The sequence below is a fragment of the Lactuca virosa genome, chromosome 6 (genome assembly GCF_052849685.1).
Source record: "Lactuca virosa cultivar CGN04683 chromosome 6, Lactuca_virosa_CGN04683_v6, whole genome shotgun sequence".
Classification (NCBI taxonomy): Eukaryota; Viridiplantae; Streptophyta; class Magnoliopsida; order Asterales; family Asteraceae; genus Lactuca; species Lactuca virosa.
The window spans coordinates 114,152,519-114,167,047 of record NC_136431.1 but is presented as its reverse complement, the minus strand read 5'-3'; the positions used below and the strand labels follow the sequence as shown (position 1 = coordinate 114,167,047).

The 14,529-nt window shown below is 31.7% G+C and overlaps 2 protein-coding genes across 2 annotated transcripts; one reads left to right on the top strand and one right to left on the bottom strand.

Annotated features, from left to right (window-relative positions):
• The first annotated feature begins 4,673 nt into the window (after positions 1 to 4,673).
• Positions 4,674 to 5,651, top strand: LOC145121249 (uncharacterized). The gene is made up of 2 exons (XM_079057030.1): positions 4,674 to 5,239; positions 5,427 to 5,651. Exons 1-2 carry the CDS (start codon positions 4,762 to 4,764, stop codon positions 5,504 to 5,506), a joined length of 558 nt encoding a protein of 185 aa, XP_078913156.1. The 5' UTR covers positions 4,674 to 4,761; the 3' UTR covers positions 5,507 to 5,651.
• Positions 5,652 to 8,442: 2,791 nt separating this feature from the next.
• FTA (farnesyltransferase A) lies at positions 8,443 to 11,499 on the bottom strand. The gene is made up of 5 exons (XM_079056386.1): positions 11,095 to 11,499; positions 10,520 to 10,629; positions 10,296 to 10,416; positions 10,131 to 10,226; positions 8,443 to 9,196 (listed from the first exon to the last, which is right to left on the bottom strand). Exons 1-5 carry the CDS (start codon positions 11,323 to 11,325, stop codon positions 8,738 to 8,740), a joined length of 1,017 nt encoding a protein of 338 aa, XP_078912512.1. The 5' UTR covers positions 11,326 to 11,499; the 3' UTR covers positions 8,443 to 8,737.
• Positions 11,500 to 14,529: the final 3,030 nt, after the last annotated feature.

Below are 14,529 nucleotides of genomic sequence, written 5' to 3'. Positions count from 1 at the left end.
TACATCCTCTACGTCATATTCTCTTCATACCATAATAACATAAATCTTTTTGTATTAATCACTTATATTTCTTCAATTTCCATACTTGTGTCACTAAGCCTTGCATCACTTGCACTAAGTACTTCCATTAAAGGTTCCACACCAATGTGAAACTATGTCTTATTGTCACTACCAATTTTGTAAACTTTATACACTGTTTGCTAATCAACTTGACACTTCACAACCATATTTGTTTCAATATTGAAATCGTAATCTTCCTATAAATTTCCATCGTACGGTACATCATGACCTCTTGGATCAAATAATGGATATAAAATTCATTTTCTTGTTTAACATGGGCTCAAACATCAATATCAACCATTAGGACATCTACATATAAGAGTGGTACACTAACATATACCATTGGGACATTCTTCTAGTCTCTGTCATGGAATGTTATTCTTCTAAGTAAAAAATCCACATTAAAGGATGATGATGGTTACTAAAAGGGACTAAAATCCTTAAGAAATCAACATGGTAAATATATTTACTCTAGGAACCGTCACATGAACCATTTAGGTTAAATTCGAGTTTTTTGCTATAAGATCCATTGTTTTTTAATCTTTTTCTTACATTGTTTCATTTTAGTTGATGGATCATCATCTATTTCCTCAATGATAACTTTTACTAGAGATGATGTATATTTTGAGGATGTTGTTACCATGTTTTGTGAAAATGTGGATTACCTTAAACGGAATTGCATACCTTAACAATTAGGACATCTTAATCATTACCAAGAAGTAATAGTATGAAATCCAACTTTGTTTCGGGCATGCACATATAGTAATATATGGGTTCCTTTTTCCATAGCCCATCTATTTCATCATCATGTCAACCTCGTGAACATAAAATTCCTCTACTTCGGCATAGTCCACGAATGTCACCTTCCCACGATTTTACAAATTTTTAGGTGATTTTATGAAAACACCTCCATGATTAACCAGCATTGTAACTATATTTCGTAACATCCCTGTAAAACACACAAACAAAATCGTTAAGCTTTCTGATATGAAATGGGTTTCGACAATAAATGAATAACAGAGTACAACTTACCATAATGCTTCTTCGAATAATTCAGTAGTTGGTTCCTTATATTTCGTAACATCCCTGTAAAAACACAAACAAAATCGTTAAACTATCTGATATGAAATGGGTTTCGACAACAAATGTAATAAAACTTACTGTACTACTTCGAATCAAGTTCATTGGTTGGTTCTCAGATGGTCCATGTTATTGGTTTAAACATGGTGCCTTTTTCTAACAAGTTACTTTGTTTCAACTGTTGTGGTATGATTTGAGGTCGATGCTAAGAATGTAGATGAGAAAAATGTTCTCTTGGGGGAAATGGTAACGACATGTCGACATGTTACAAACTTAATATGAATGTCATATGCATATTTATTGAGACATTTGGCGTCAAGAATTAGCTTGCAAAAGGATATGTGGAAAGACATATCTGCCTTATGTGTAGCACATGTGAGGGCTTTCTAACGGAGCCCATGTGACGTTAACTGGGACAGAGACAAAATGTACCTATTTTGAAACCATGTGGATGTTTGACATCAGTTTTATAAAACTTGGACTATACATGCACGCTGGGACAAACCACAAGGATCATTTATGTAGTTTACTCTAAATAATCTATCATACAACCTATAATACTATTAATACTAAATTATATTATAATTTATCTTTATTGAATCAACTTTCAGGTATGAAAAGCCCGATATTTGCGGGTTGATGTGTTTTTGTTATTAAGAAAAATCAAAAAGAATATTCTTTTTATGCCATGGTGTATTGTTCACTTTGTGGCTTAATAATCCAAACATTGTTGTCCATATTTTTTTATTTGAACTTTAATATCTGTTTCTGCTTCTGAAGAGTGTCATATCATACGATAAGTTTTCTTTATTAAAATTTAAAATGAATTAGAAAAAAGGCATCAAATTTGTTTAATATCTCGTATAATCATCAAAATTATATATTTATCAACGTAAACTTGAACTGATGCAAAAAGTTTCATTTATAATAATATAGATTAAGTTCTTTTGTGTTTCTTATGTTTAATTAACATAGATCAACTTTTTTACTTGTTAACAACTTTTAATGATTTGTTAAAGAAATAGAGACTTGATTAAGAGTTAAAAAGTTATTAAGCTATGAAACACCCTTGGATTTGATTAATTTATAGGATATTAATTATTATTGAAAATTATTATTTAGAATTTCAACAATAAACGTTTTATATAGAGAGAATAATGTGTGGAAATCAAACTGAAATTACTTTAATAAAAATAAATCAAAATTATGATTTCATTGATGAAAAATTGAGCAAGTGGAGGAGGAAAGACAGCAGGAGTATGGTTGGCATGGCATGGCAATTAGCCTTAGATCTTTTTATTCCATTATTATGTATTTTAAAATTAAACGCATAATATGTTAAAACTTAAAACCAAAGGGAGCTATTATAATTTGTAAATTGATTTTGATAATACTTAAACCACAGATGCTTGCAATGCAATATTATTTCCCTTGGATTTTGGATCAAAAGATTCCACCATCAATAATGTATATAAAAGATAGAATAAATTAATAAACCAATCATTTTTGTATATATATTTTATATTGGAGATTTCATATACTAAAAAAAGAGTTTTGTTATACAGTTACATATTTCCACTTATTTAACAAAGAAATTAGAGTTAATGATTTTATTAACGAGCGATCGTTCTGATAACAATACATAAAGGAACCAAAACTTGTTACACTAAAAAACTATATATATTGAAATATATAGAATTGTAGAAGTTAGTGGTTGTTAGAAAATCGGAGTATAGAATTGTTTGGATCAATGAAAGTTGTGAAACACTTTCAGATTAAAGCATTTGGAGGGTACATTCGAAAATCTCTAATCGGATAAAACTCACTATGGAGAATGAAGAAGATGTTATATGAAGATCTGTACCCAAAATGATTTCGAAAATTGATTATATAATAGGAAACAACCTCTTGTCTTAAAACTGCCAAATGACAGTTTTATGTCCCAAAACTTGTCCAAAACGGTCATAAACTAATTTAAAATCGGGTCTAAAATATGGATCACAAAACCGGATGTATTTACAGAAAATACGAATTTCGAGGGTACACTCGACCCCGGCCAGGGACTCTGGTCCTTGGACCCCGCCAGGGGCTGCCACCCTTGGACCCTGCTCCCAGGGGCGCTGCCCCCGGACCCCTGTCAGTTCAGGGGCTTCGCCCCTATATAGCAGTATATTTTCAACAAAGACAAAATTAAACAAATATACACTCCGTATCATACTAATTTGTTCAATAATTGTCAAAATGACATTGATCAACAAATTAACCTAATTACTCTTAAATAATATTAGTGATATAAAATCACCAACAATGATTTGTAGCATAATGACTTATAATGAGAATCTAGTGGTTGATAAGTACAATTTTATACGGAAACATAATGTTCAAACTATGACACATTCCAAATATTACTAATATTCTGACTCTCTACACAAGCTTTAGAACAGATTAATGTAGACCATTTAGATGTACCAGTTTATTGAACTTATTCATTATGCCCTTGGTAAGTTCTAGAAAGTTCATATGAATAGTTGCCTATTATAATTATTAGTTTGTTAATATTATTGGAGTGGTGGACTGTTTCAAACTTGGGGCATTATACCTTGCTATTTTTTATTTTTTATTTTTTTCTTTTTGTTAATATAAACGTATATAACCAAAAAGATTAAAAAAAAACTAAGTTGGTCAATCAAATAATAAATATGAATATCATAACAACTATAATAATTTGGTGTACCAAATTAGATGAGTAGGTATGGACCTTTGATCAAAATTGCTTCGCTGTCATTGACATTTTACTTAATCAACGACCATCTTTTAATCGTGCCTATTCATTAATTACGTTCACATTTCTTTTAAAAACATCAAAGAATGTATTAACTTTTTAAAAATTTGTACAAGCTCAAGTTATGTTCACATTTTTGGCTATTTTTCTAACACCATTCATGTTTTAATCATGCTAATCACGAATAAAATAAGCTATCATCAATGTCAACTGTTTTTCAAAATTTGATTATACGTGTGGTTTTCTAATTAGTTGTGGTAAAATAATGGGATTTAAAGAAGCATATAGAATGTTATTGTAAGTAAAATAAATAGTAAATTAACCAATAATATATAAATAGTAAATTAACCAAAAATAAACTAGCTTATAAAATGTCTTATTGTCATTTTACATTGTAATCTATAAATAAACTAGTTTTTATCAAACATTATATCAAGAGATCTCTTATATTAATTCATAAACTAATTTATCATCTATCAACTAAGTTATCAATTGCTAGCTAGCTTTTTAACTAAAAATTAGTTTTTCAGTTAGTTTTTCAGAAACTTAAGTCCAATGTCTAAATTTGGAGAAATGATGATAAGATTTATTGCAAACTAAAATTTCTAGCAAGTTCTAAAAGTATAGGGGGTGTTTTATAAATATTTTGAGTAAAGACACATCACACATACATGACACATGTATACATGTTACATGGCAATGAGTGACATATACATAAGATGACACGCTCCTCAAAACTCTTTAAAAAGCCGACTCTTTCCACTCACATAACCACTTTCACAAACCCCAAAACAATAGAATCTTAGAAAGAAAGAAAAAGGGTTTAAAAAAAATAAAAAATGGGGAGCTGTTCATATGAATCGATGTCATCGATCTCCGAAAGGATCTTCCGTGAAGAACAATACCCAGAGCTTGAATTTTCCAACGAAACATCGATTGATAACGAAAACCGATCTGGGTTTTTCAAGAAAGAGGATTTATGGTCTAAAAACAGCATCAGGAAGAAGAAAAACCAAGTCTTCCTTGAAGGGTATGTTGAAACATCCGATGAAGATGATCTTGTTAGGGCCAAGAGTTTAACCGATGAAGATCTCGATGAACTGAAAGGGTGTTTCGATTTAGGGTTTGGGTTTAGTTACGATGAAATTCCGGAGCTCTGCAACACTTTGCCAGCTCTCGAATTATGTTATTCCATGAGTCAGAAGTTTCTAGACGAGCAACAAAAGTCACCGGAGGTGTCGCCGCCTCTCGCGGCGGAGCCTGAAACCGTTTCACCGCCTCCTGCTCCGATTGCTAATTGGAAGATCTCAAGTCCTGGTGAGTGTTTTTTTTCTGAATTTATTCTTCGATCTTATAATTTCAATGCGATCTGAAACCGTAATCATCATAATAATTACTTTGAAAACCCACATCAAAACCCCTAAATTGATATCAGATCTTTGTTCTATAAATTATGCCGATTATAATGTGGGTCGAAGTTTAATTGGATTAAAAACTTTTGTAGGCGATCATCCCGAGGATGTGAAAGCAAGGCTCAAGTATTGGGCACAAGCAGTGGCGTGTACAGTTAGATTATGCAACTAGTAAATGTGTTGATTTATGCACCGATTTGAAGCAAAATTTTGGATCTTGATCATCAGTCATGGAGACACGACGGTGGTTGCCGCCTGCGGGAGGTGGTGGTGGTAGGAGGAGGAGGAGAAGATTGTAAGGTTGTTGGTTTGGAATTCTTGATCTGGAGATGGATAATTGGCTTGATTTCCATCAATGACAGGTTTTGATGAAGGTGGAGAAGGAGAACTCTAATTTTGTGATGGTGTTTTGATTGTAATGAGTTTTGATTGGACAAAATTGATAGTTGTATGATATGATTTAATTTGTAGTTCGAGAAATAAATTCATGAAATAAGAGTTCTCATGTTCTTCTCTTTGTTGGGTTTAATTACTTTTTGTGAAATAACCGAATGTTCTTGACACTGTAATTCTGTAAAATATAACCCATGTAAGAGATAACTTGTATACGGGTTGCTGGATTCTCATAATTTAGCAGTATCAACCCAAGAAATAACAATATATTTTTGGTGATTTGTGATATAGCTAACAATGTCATAAAATGAAACAATGTTCATGGCTTATTGTATAGATTTTCAAAATATAATGCTATAAGTTGTATATTCTTTTTAGAAGTTTAAAAGTAAAAATATAATGTTATAACAGAAAGAAATGAAAGTGTAACGATATAACATAGAAATGTAAATGATATAAGAACCATGTGCCCAAAAAAACATCGTAATGGCTACGATTTAAAATAGTCACGATCACTACAATGTGGTCCATGCAATAATGGAAATTTCAACTTGATGGGTGATTGGTCGCGTGATTTGTGTTTAACCAATTTCGGTCCTGTGATTTCGGTTTGAGTTTTATGATTTATGATTAACTTTCTGTTGCGTATAGTAATATATTGATGTGATAATCCCTTACAAACGTATATTACAAGCAAAGAGATCATAAAAATAGTAAACTGTATCATCTGGACAGTACACCTCAATCTGTTCCAATGTGTAAGTGGGAGATCAATCGCGGAAAGCTAGCGATATTTTTTACGTGACAAGGTTTGAACCATTGACCTCCTTCCTGTATTGAATTTCACATCTCAATCACCAAGCTTTCATTGCAGGAAGATCATAAACATAAGTGTTTATGAAAATGTTTTATTATATAATAGTATAAAAATGGGTTGTACCCCACACGATTTATCGTAAATCTATAAATGATTAAATGAAAAAAATAACAATGTATTTTTGGATCGATACTATAAAATTTGATTAAAATACTGATTAGATTGAGAATTGTAGATATGAGATTATTTTATTAGTTTATATAAAGCTTTAGTTAATCGAATTCCATAATTTGGTAATATTGTGTATTAGATAAATTAAGAACTTATCTTCTATTCAATGATTTATGATGACTACATGTAATTAGTTTTGAAATTGGACGATATATATGGTATCAGGTTCAGTGTGGAATGACTATGGTTTATTATATTACTAGGTGTAAGATCCGTGTATTACACGAGTTTATTAAAAATAAAAATTTAATATGAATATATATACATTAAATATTTTATAAATTAATGTTTTTCCATAACAAAATGTAATCTTTTTGAGCATTTATGAAAGAAATCAAATCTCTTTGAGCATTTATGAGAATTTATTATCAAATTAATAAAATGATAACTTTACATATATATAACCCATTAGAATTTTTTGGAAATTTATTTTAAGAAAATTGAAATCCTCAAAAAATGACAAGTGAAAAAGTGGCAAAAGTATTTGTCAAAATGAAAGAGAAGATGACAAGTGGCAAAAGTATTTTCATTTATTAGGTAGGAGTGTGGATTTGAACTATTGTAAAATTTCATATTTTAGGAGTATGGTGTATGAAAAATGTATTTTTAAAAAATATAAAGAATAAATGTGTTTTATAACAATATAAATAAAATTAGATTTTACCCCTTGTGATTGACAAAACTCATATTGTCTTATGATTGTTATCAAGTTCGTATGTAAAAATTATGAAGTGCACCGAATAGTCTATTTTGAAGCTAAAAAATTATGACTTCCTGAAATCCAAATTGAGAGTATAAAATGTTCATAATAACCCTTGTTACAGGAGAAAAAAAAACTACAAACTTAAAAAAACACACATCAAACGATTAAAATAACTTAAAAAAAAAAGTCTGGTTTTTGTTTGAACAAACGAATGTAAATAAATTATTTTATATGTAAAAAAAATAAATTAAACTCTTAACTTTTTGACCGTTCAACGGTCTATTTCACTATTAACCAATCACATAATGCGACCAAAAAAGGGAGAGGTGCGGTCAAACCGCACCCAAGACCTCATGGGGGGGGGGGGGGGGGGGGTATTCCCTGTCTATGTGGCAAAAGGTGCGGTCTCTACCGCGCCACTCCTCACAGTCTAAGAGGGTGTTTGGCTTTGCTTTTAGAATGACTTTTGGGACTTTTGGCTTTTCCAAAAAGTCAAAAGTTTAAAAAGTTGTTTGGTAATTGGAAAAGATCTTTTAAATTAGCTTTTTGAGAAGAAGAAAAATAAGGCTTTTAAGAAGTCACAAATTTGTAACTTTTGGCAACTTTTGCTTTTTTCCCTTTCCCTCTCAAAAGTTTAAACAAACACATTTTAAAACTATCTTTTGAAAAAATATATAAATCAAAAAGTTCTTTTCTAAAAAGGACTTTTTGGTCTGAAAAGCTATCCCAAACACCCCTAATAATCCTTAAAATTGCACAAATTCAAAGAACGAATCTTAAAGTCTTAAATCTTTTAAAAGTATAGAGCATAATCAGTCCTAAAAATTCAAAACACGTGAGGCATCACAAAGTTAGTAGTTGTCGTTTACGCCAAGAAGTTATAATTTTCCTCAAATTGACTTGGACTAAACATATTCTTCGGTTCAAAATCATGCTTTAATTGGTTTCTAAAAAGATAAGGATGTATCATTTAGGCCACTCTAAATATTAAAATACTTTACATTACGTTTACCCCCATAAACTTAAAACCATTCAAATGGTGAAAAATAAGTTAATTATTCAAATTGTAAACTTAATAAAAGCTTACAGATGAGAAGGACATACAAACAAACAAACAAACAAACAAACAAGATATCAAAAGCCAATCTCTCTCCCACCTTCATGGATAAGACAAAAAACTGTAAATTTCGTCAAACTGACATTAGTGTCACTCCAATGCATGTCAAATACAGTGTCTTGTCCTGTATAACAAGTCTGGCTTAATGAACACTGAGGTTTTTAACTCCATCTTCAACATGAGAAGAAAGACTACTCTTTCTCCACCTCCAATAATTCACCCTCATCGGATCCATAATTTCCAAAACCGAACAAACCCTAGCTGCCGCACCGGAATCCAAATTGTTCGACTCCGGAATCAGAGATTCCAGAGCACTTTTCAGGTCTTGGGTAGGTTCAAAACCATGGACAAGGAGATCCAACAAAAGGCTAAGAGCAAACACACAGTTGACTTTGGAAGTCAACACTTTCAGACAAACCGTTGAGACCTTGGAATCTGTTATAAATGCATTCATGTTGTTTTTGTAGAGGCCACGAAGGTATCTCCATGGACTTTCGTTCTCTGGTTTTGTCAAAATGGCTTTTATGGTGTAATTAACCTCGGAATCTCTTATTCCCTCTATGCCTCCCAATCCGGGGTGTCTTGTTATAACAAAGTATCTCTGAAAAAGAATTAAGTTATGGATTTATAGCTAATAAACAATTATTAAAAGATTTAATGTATAACATGTCTCAAATAAACAGTCGTTTGGTTATTCTTATTCAGAATCACTCTTAAATAGAAGGGCAAAATGGTGATTTATTCACATTCAGACAGCTCATCATGTATGAAAAACGACTATTTATGGTTTTAATTTATGACCGTATTTAATGAATAAACAGACATTTGTTATTCAACATTAGTTTTGAACAAATGGGTAAAATGGTCATTTACTCACATTCAACCAAAAAACATTTGTGTGCAACTTTAATTTATAGCACTTGTAACAGAAACAGTCATTTGTCATTCACAATCACTTTTAAGTCGCTAAAAAACCAAGAATGCCATAGGAATGGGGTAAGGATCAGCAACAATTGTTAAACAAAAGGGTAAAATAGTAATTTATTCACATACGTACAATTTATTCAGACCAAAAAAACAGTTATACAATTTTAGTTCATAATAACTCTTGAATTAACAATCAATCGTTATTCAACATCACTTTTAAACAGAAGGGTAAAACAGTCATTTACTCACATTCAGACAGTTCATTCTGTTAAAAAAGCAGACTTTGTGTATACAACATTTACTCCAGGCATACATCATTTAAGCACTTAATGGGAAAAGATACAGGGTCTAAGCATGATGAATGAGATTATGTATGAAGAAAAAAGTAATTAATACAAAATAAGATGTTGAATTAGGAATTTAGGATGGTAGATTTAAACAAAATCCTTGAAAATGACAAATATATATTCATGGAAAACAGTTTCTAGACCCCAGGAACTGAAAGAACATTTTGGCCCCACTGATTACATTATGATCTATCTTAGTAATTTCAGCAGAAAGCATGTAGTAGAATAAAGATCTCATGTTAAGAAACTTAATCTATATACCTGATTCCAAGCAGAATTGTTGAAAATATCATCTTCAAGTAGTTTATCACAGTAAGCAAGTTCATATTCCCACCCTCCAAGATTTTGAAGGACCCACTGAATATGAAAATAAATAAATCAAATTTGAAGCCTTTATACATACTGTAATATAACTAAGTTGCATACCTGTCTATGAGACCAAGCATGATAATTTTTAGCATCGTTTAAGAATATGTTCTTGGTGAACTCAAGTTCTCTACCAGCAGCTTCACTCCCAAATTTCTCAGCAACCCACCTCCTATGGTGCCTGTATTAAGATTTAAGAATATTTCAAATCATATCATTTACAAGCTATTTTGGTAGAATCTGAATGCTAAGTGATTTGTCTAAGAAAGAGTATATTGTCTCACCATAGTTGGTAGTTTTTTGAGTTCTTGCTAGCAAGATGCTCAACGAATTCTAATTCATCATGCAAATCAGCATTGAGAGTCTCCAGTATTACTCTTCTGAATTGCCACACCTGTGATGTGAAAGATAAAAAGCATGTTGGATCTCAAAGTAGATAGAATTGGCCTTTCTTGCTTCCACTATGTTCACATCAATCTCCTTCTTGTATTGCTAAGTTCTAATCATGCTATCCAAAGTTTCTTTCTTTCTTGTATTGCTAAGTTCTAATCATGCTATCCAAAGTTTCTTTCTGTTTGTAAGAACCATGTATCAAACTACTCAAAACCCCCAATTATTATCTATTCGAAGGCTAAATTCAGTGTGGTTTAATTACCATATTGAGAGATAAAAAGTGGTTTCAATTGTTTATGTGCAAGTTATCTAGTTTAACACAATCAAACGCATATTACAGATTCATCGAAAGCCATACAGAGATTGAGCTCCAAACAGATTCGATCACTGACAAACGAAGTAGTAATAAAACTACAAATTATAATCAAAATTAGTTTGAGATCAATAAGAGTTTGTTAATTCTTACGGTGTAATTTCCAGCATTGAAGTGAATTGCTTCGGAGGTAAGTTGAAGAGCGCGATGTGATCGCTCATCGGCGAGATATACAGCTCGAAAGTAATCCATAGTCTCGGCGAACTCTTCAGAGTACGCAATTGGAACAACGGGGTTAGGACCATCGTCCTGCGGTACGGGAGTGATGTCGGACCATTCCGGTCTTTGTCTCAGTGGTATCCTCTCATCTTCATCTGAATCCATTCCGTCGACGACGATGATGCTCCGATCCGGCGATCCCCCTACTTCTACTAGAAGTTGGAATTTCTGCTTTTATTCTCTGAGCTTCTTCTCACTTCCCCCCTTTTTACCCATCCCTAGCTCAGCCGTCAATTTACAGTGAATCTGTATACTGTATAGACCGGAGGTTTGCATTGGTAAAATCTCCTTTTCTAACAAATAAATAACGTTAATATCGTTATGCCATGTGTCATATATGTGACAAACTCTTAAATCAATATCAATATTACACAATATTACATGTGTCATATGCCATGTCTCAAACTCTTAAATCAATATCAATATTACATAATATTAGGCCACGCGTCATCATTTTGCTTCTCCATTTTCAATCCCATAAAATCAGCAATATTTTCATCACAATCCTAATAAATCATGATGAAAATCGAATCAATATACCTCCTATTTCTCTATCTGAAAACCCTAAAAGTCATTCAACACTCTTTGCAATCGTTGTTGATTAGAGAATGAGAAAGGAACTGATGTCGACGAACCAAGGTAAAATCGACTATCCTCCCATATTTTTCTGATCTTGGACTGCAATTTCAGATGAATGTTGATCTGATTCATTCTATTTGCCGATTTTGGGCGGATTATGTGTGAATGTTGATCTGATTCATTTTATTCTTAATTTTACTATGTCAAGAACTCCATCTAAATCCCATAAAATCAGGGCTTAAATCACGAATCATGCATGTATCTCACTTTCAGATTTATTCATTTCAGTCTTTATAGGTTCATAATCGTGGAGGTCATAATTTGAATCACAAAAAAAAAAAAAAAAAAAAAAAAAAACATCTTCAATTGGTATGTTTCCTGTATCTTCTTCTTTAATTTACAAAAAAAAAAATTATTTTTGTTTTTGTTTGGGATTCAATGTAAGTAATTATTTGTTGTATAATGCAATTGATACCAAATAACACTCTCCAAGTCTTCATCGAAACAATATTATTCTTACCTTATGTTGTGTAAATGAAGATGGAACACGGCATGAAGAGATTGTTAGTCAATGTGTCACAGAGGTAGCCAGAGCCACATGAATTCTCCCTCCCATGTTTGTGCTAAAGAACATGAATTTGGAGAATGAAAAGCCCGTACCAATTCAACAACCATTAGTAAAAATCAAATAAAAGTTGAAGCAATTCAAGTGACTGTCTTGAAGATTATGCCTACCATGTGCTCGATTTAATGCCAAGGTGAGCTGCATTTTTTTTTACTCTATTCAATAGCCTAAAAATTATATCCATACAATGATTAAATTATTTGTAGGTGTCTCATTTATTTGTTTTAAGGGATAATAAAATGGGCCTTAAATATCTTTAAACATTTATAGTTGATTCATGAGTACCCTGATTATAGAAACGTGTTATACAGACCATGTACTTGGATGTGCATCTGATTAAAAATGATTAGTTCATCTAATTGTTAATGAAGATTATTAAATTCTCTTGTACTGGATTGTTATCCTGTAATAGGGAAACATCTTGATTTTGTTAAGCTTTTGAAGTAGGTTGATACTCTTTCAGTGGTTATGTATAATTGGATATCAAACACTTTGATAAGATGTCTAAATCACTCAAGGTATTTTATGCTATTTTTTGGATTTAACCCTTTTAAATTTGGGCTAAATTCAAGAAATAGAAACGTGCTTTCAAATTTTGTTTGTTATAACTCCCCTTACATCCTCTGAGTAGGAAAAAAGTATCATGAAGTATGATGAACGAGTGGTGATTGTCCAAAAAGTGAAAAAGAGCGATTTAAATACCCCATCAGATGAGGTCAAGAGTGAATAATAACTTGATGTAAATCTTACAACATCTTGCTTATATGTCCCTCATTTACAACAGCTTTGCAGATGTCCCTTTTTATGACTTTTATTTCGAAAATGTCTGATTTGTGTTAATTATAACATCCTATTTTTTGTCCCAATTTACATCAGGTCGGATTATGTGGTGTGTTTGGTTGGTTAAAACATGTTTTTATGTTGAATTTTCCCTGAAAGCTCAAAAAATTATGGTGTAATACCTAGATACTTAAAGTAAACCACTCATTTGCTCATGTTTTATTCGACTTTGCTGTAATTTTTGTGGATTATAAACAATTTGATGTAGGTGTTGACGGTAAGAGGAGCTATAATCGGAAAGTGGGTGTGCGAAACGCTACCTGATAGGCATTTAGGACAGTTTAGTCATTTTTGCCCGTTGATGTACAGGGCAAGGGCAAAATCGACCAAGTCAAGGCTAAAAAATGAAAATTCAATTTCAATTTCCACTCCAAGTCATGTCTTTCATAAAAAAAACCCAAAATCAACATTGACGAACATGGGTTGCATTATCAAGGGCAAAATCGTCCAAATCAGTTCCAAAATGAGATTATATTTTAATTTCCACACAAGAATCTAGCATCACCTTCTCTTTAGAATAATTCCAGCAGCATCAGTATTGAGATTAAGTTACACATAAACAAAATCTTAAAATTTGTTTCAGTCACTAGGACTATTTATTTCGATGGTGCTTACTACTTATTAATTTTTATTTATGTCTGTTAGTTATACATAAAATTTAGACCTCTTAGATTTTTAACTTCTATGCGAAACTTTATCATTTTATTAGTTTTCAAAAACGTATTGAATTTTTGAAAGAATCATGTCATGTTTTAAACTTTATGCCTCTTAGAATCACATGTTACTAATATATCTTTCCACATCCATCACAAGTAATATTCATGTACATTTTATGTTTACTTTTTGTATTTAAATTAAAAATTACATTAAAATAACAATGAAATGACTTGAAGTTTCTTTTTATCCCTAGCAACGAGCTATCTTTCTTTTCCTTTGCTGACTTGATGTAAATGACTTGACGTTTTTAATATAAGTTTTGTACCTATTTCTCATTTTAGTTGTATCCAACTGGACAAAAAAAATAATTCTTTTAGTGTATATTTGAAAATAACAAGCTATTTATGAGTGTTTAGGTGACTTTTGGTGTCACACCCCAAAACCGGAACGACGGAAACGTTCGGGGGTGGAGGACGTCATGTACAGTATCACAACAATGCATAGTAGTAAACAAGCAACAACATCATCCATTGCATTAATAATATAATTTAATACAAGTGTGTTCTGTGAAGTTTATAAGACACCAAAAAGTAATCAAAATAAAAGAT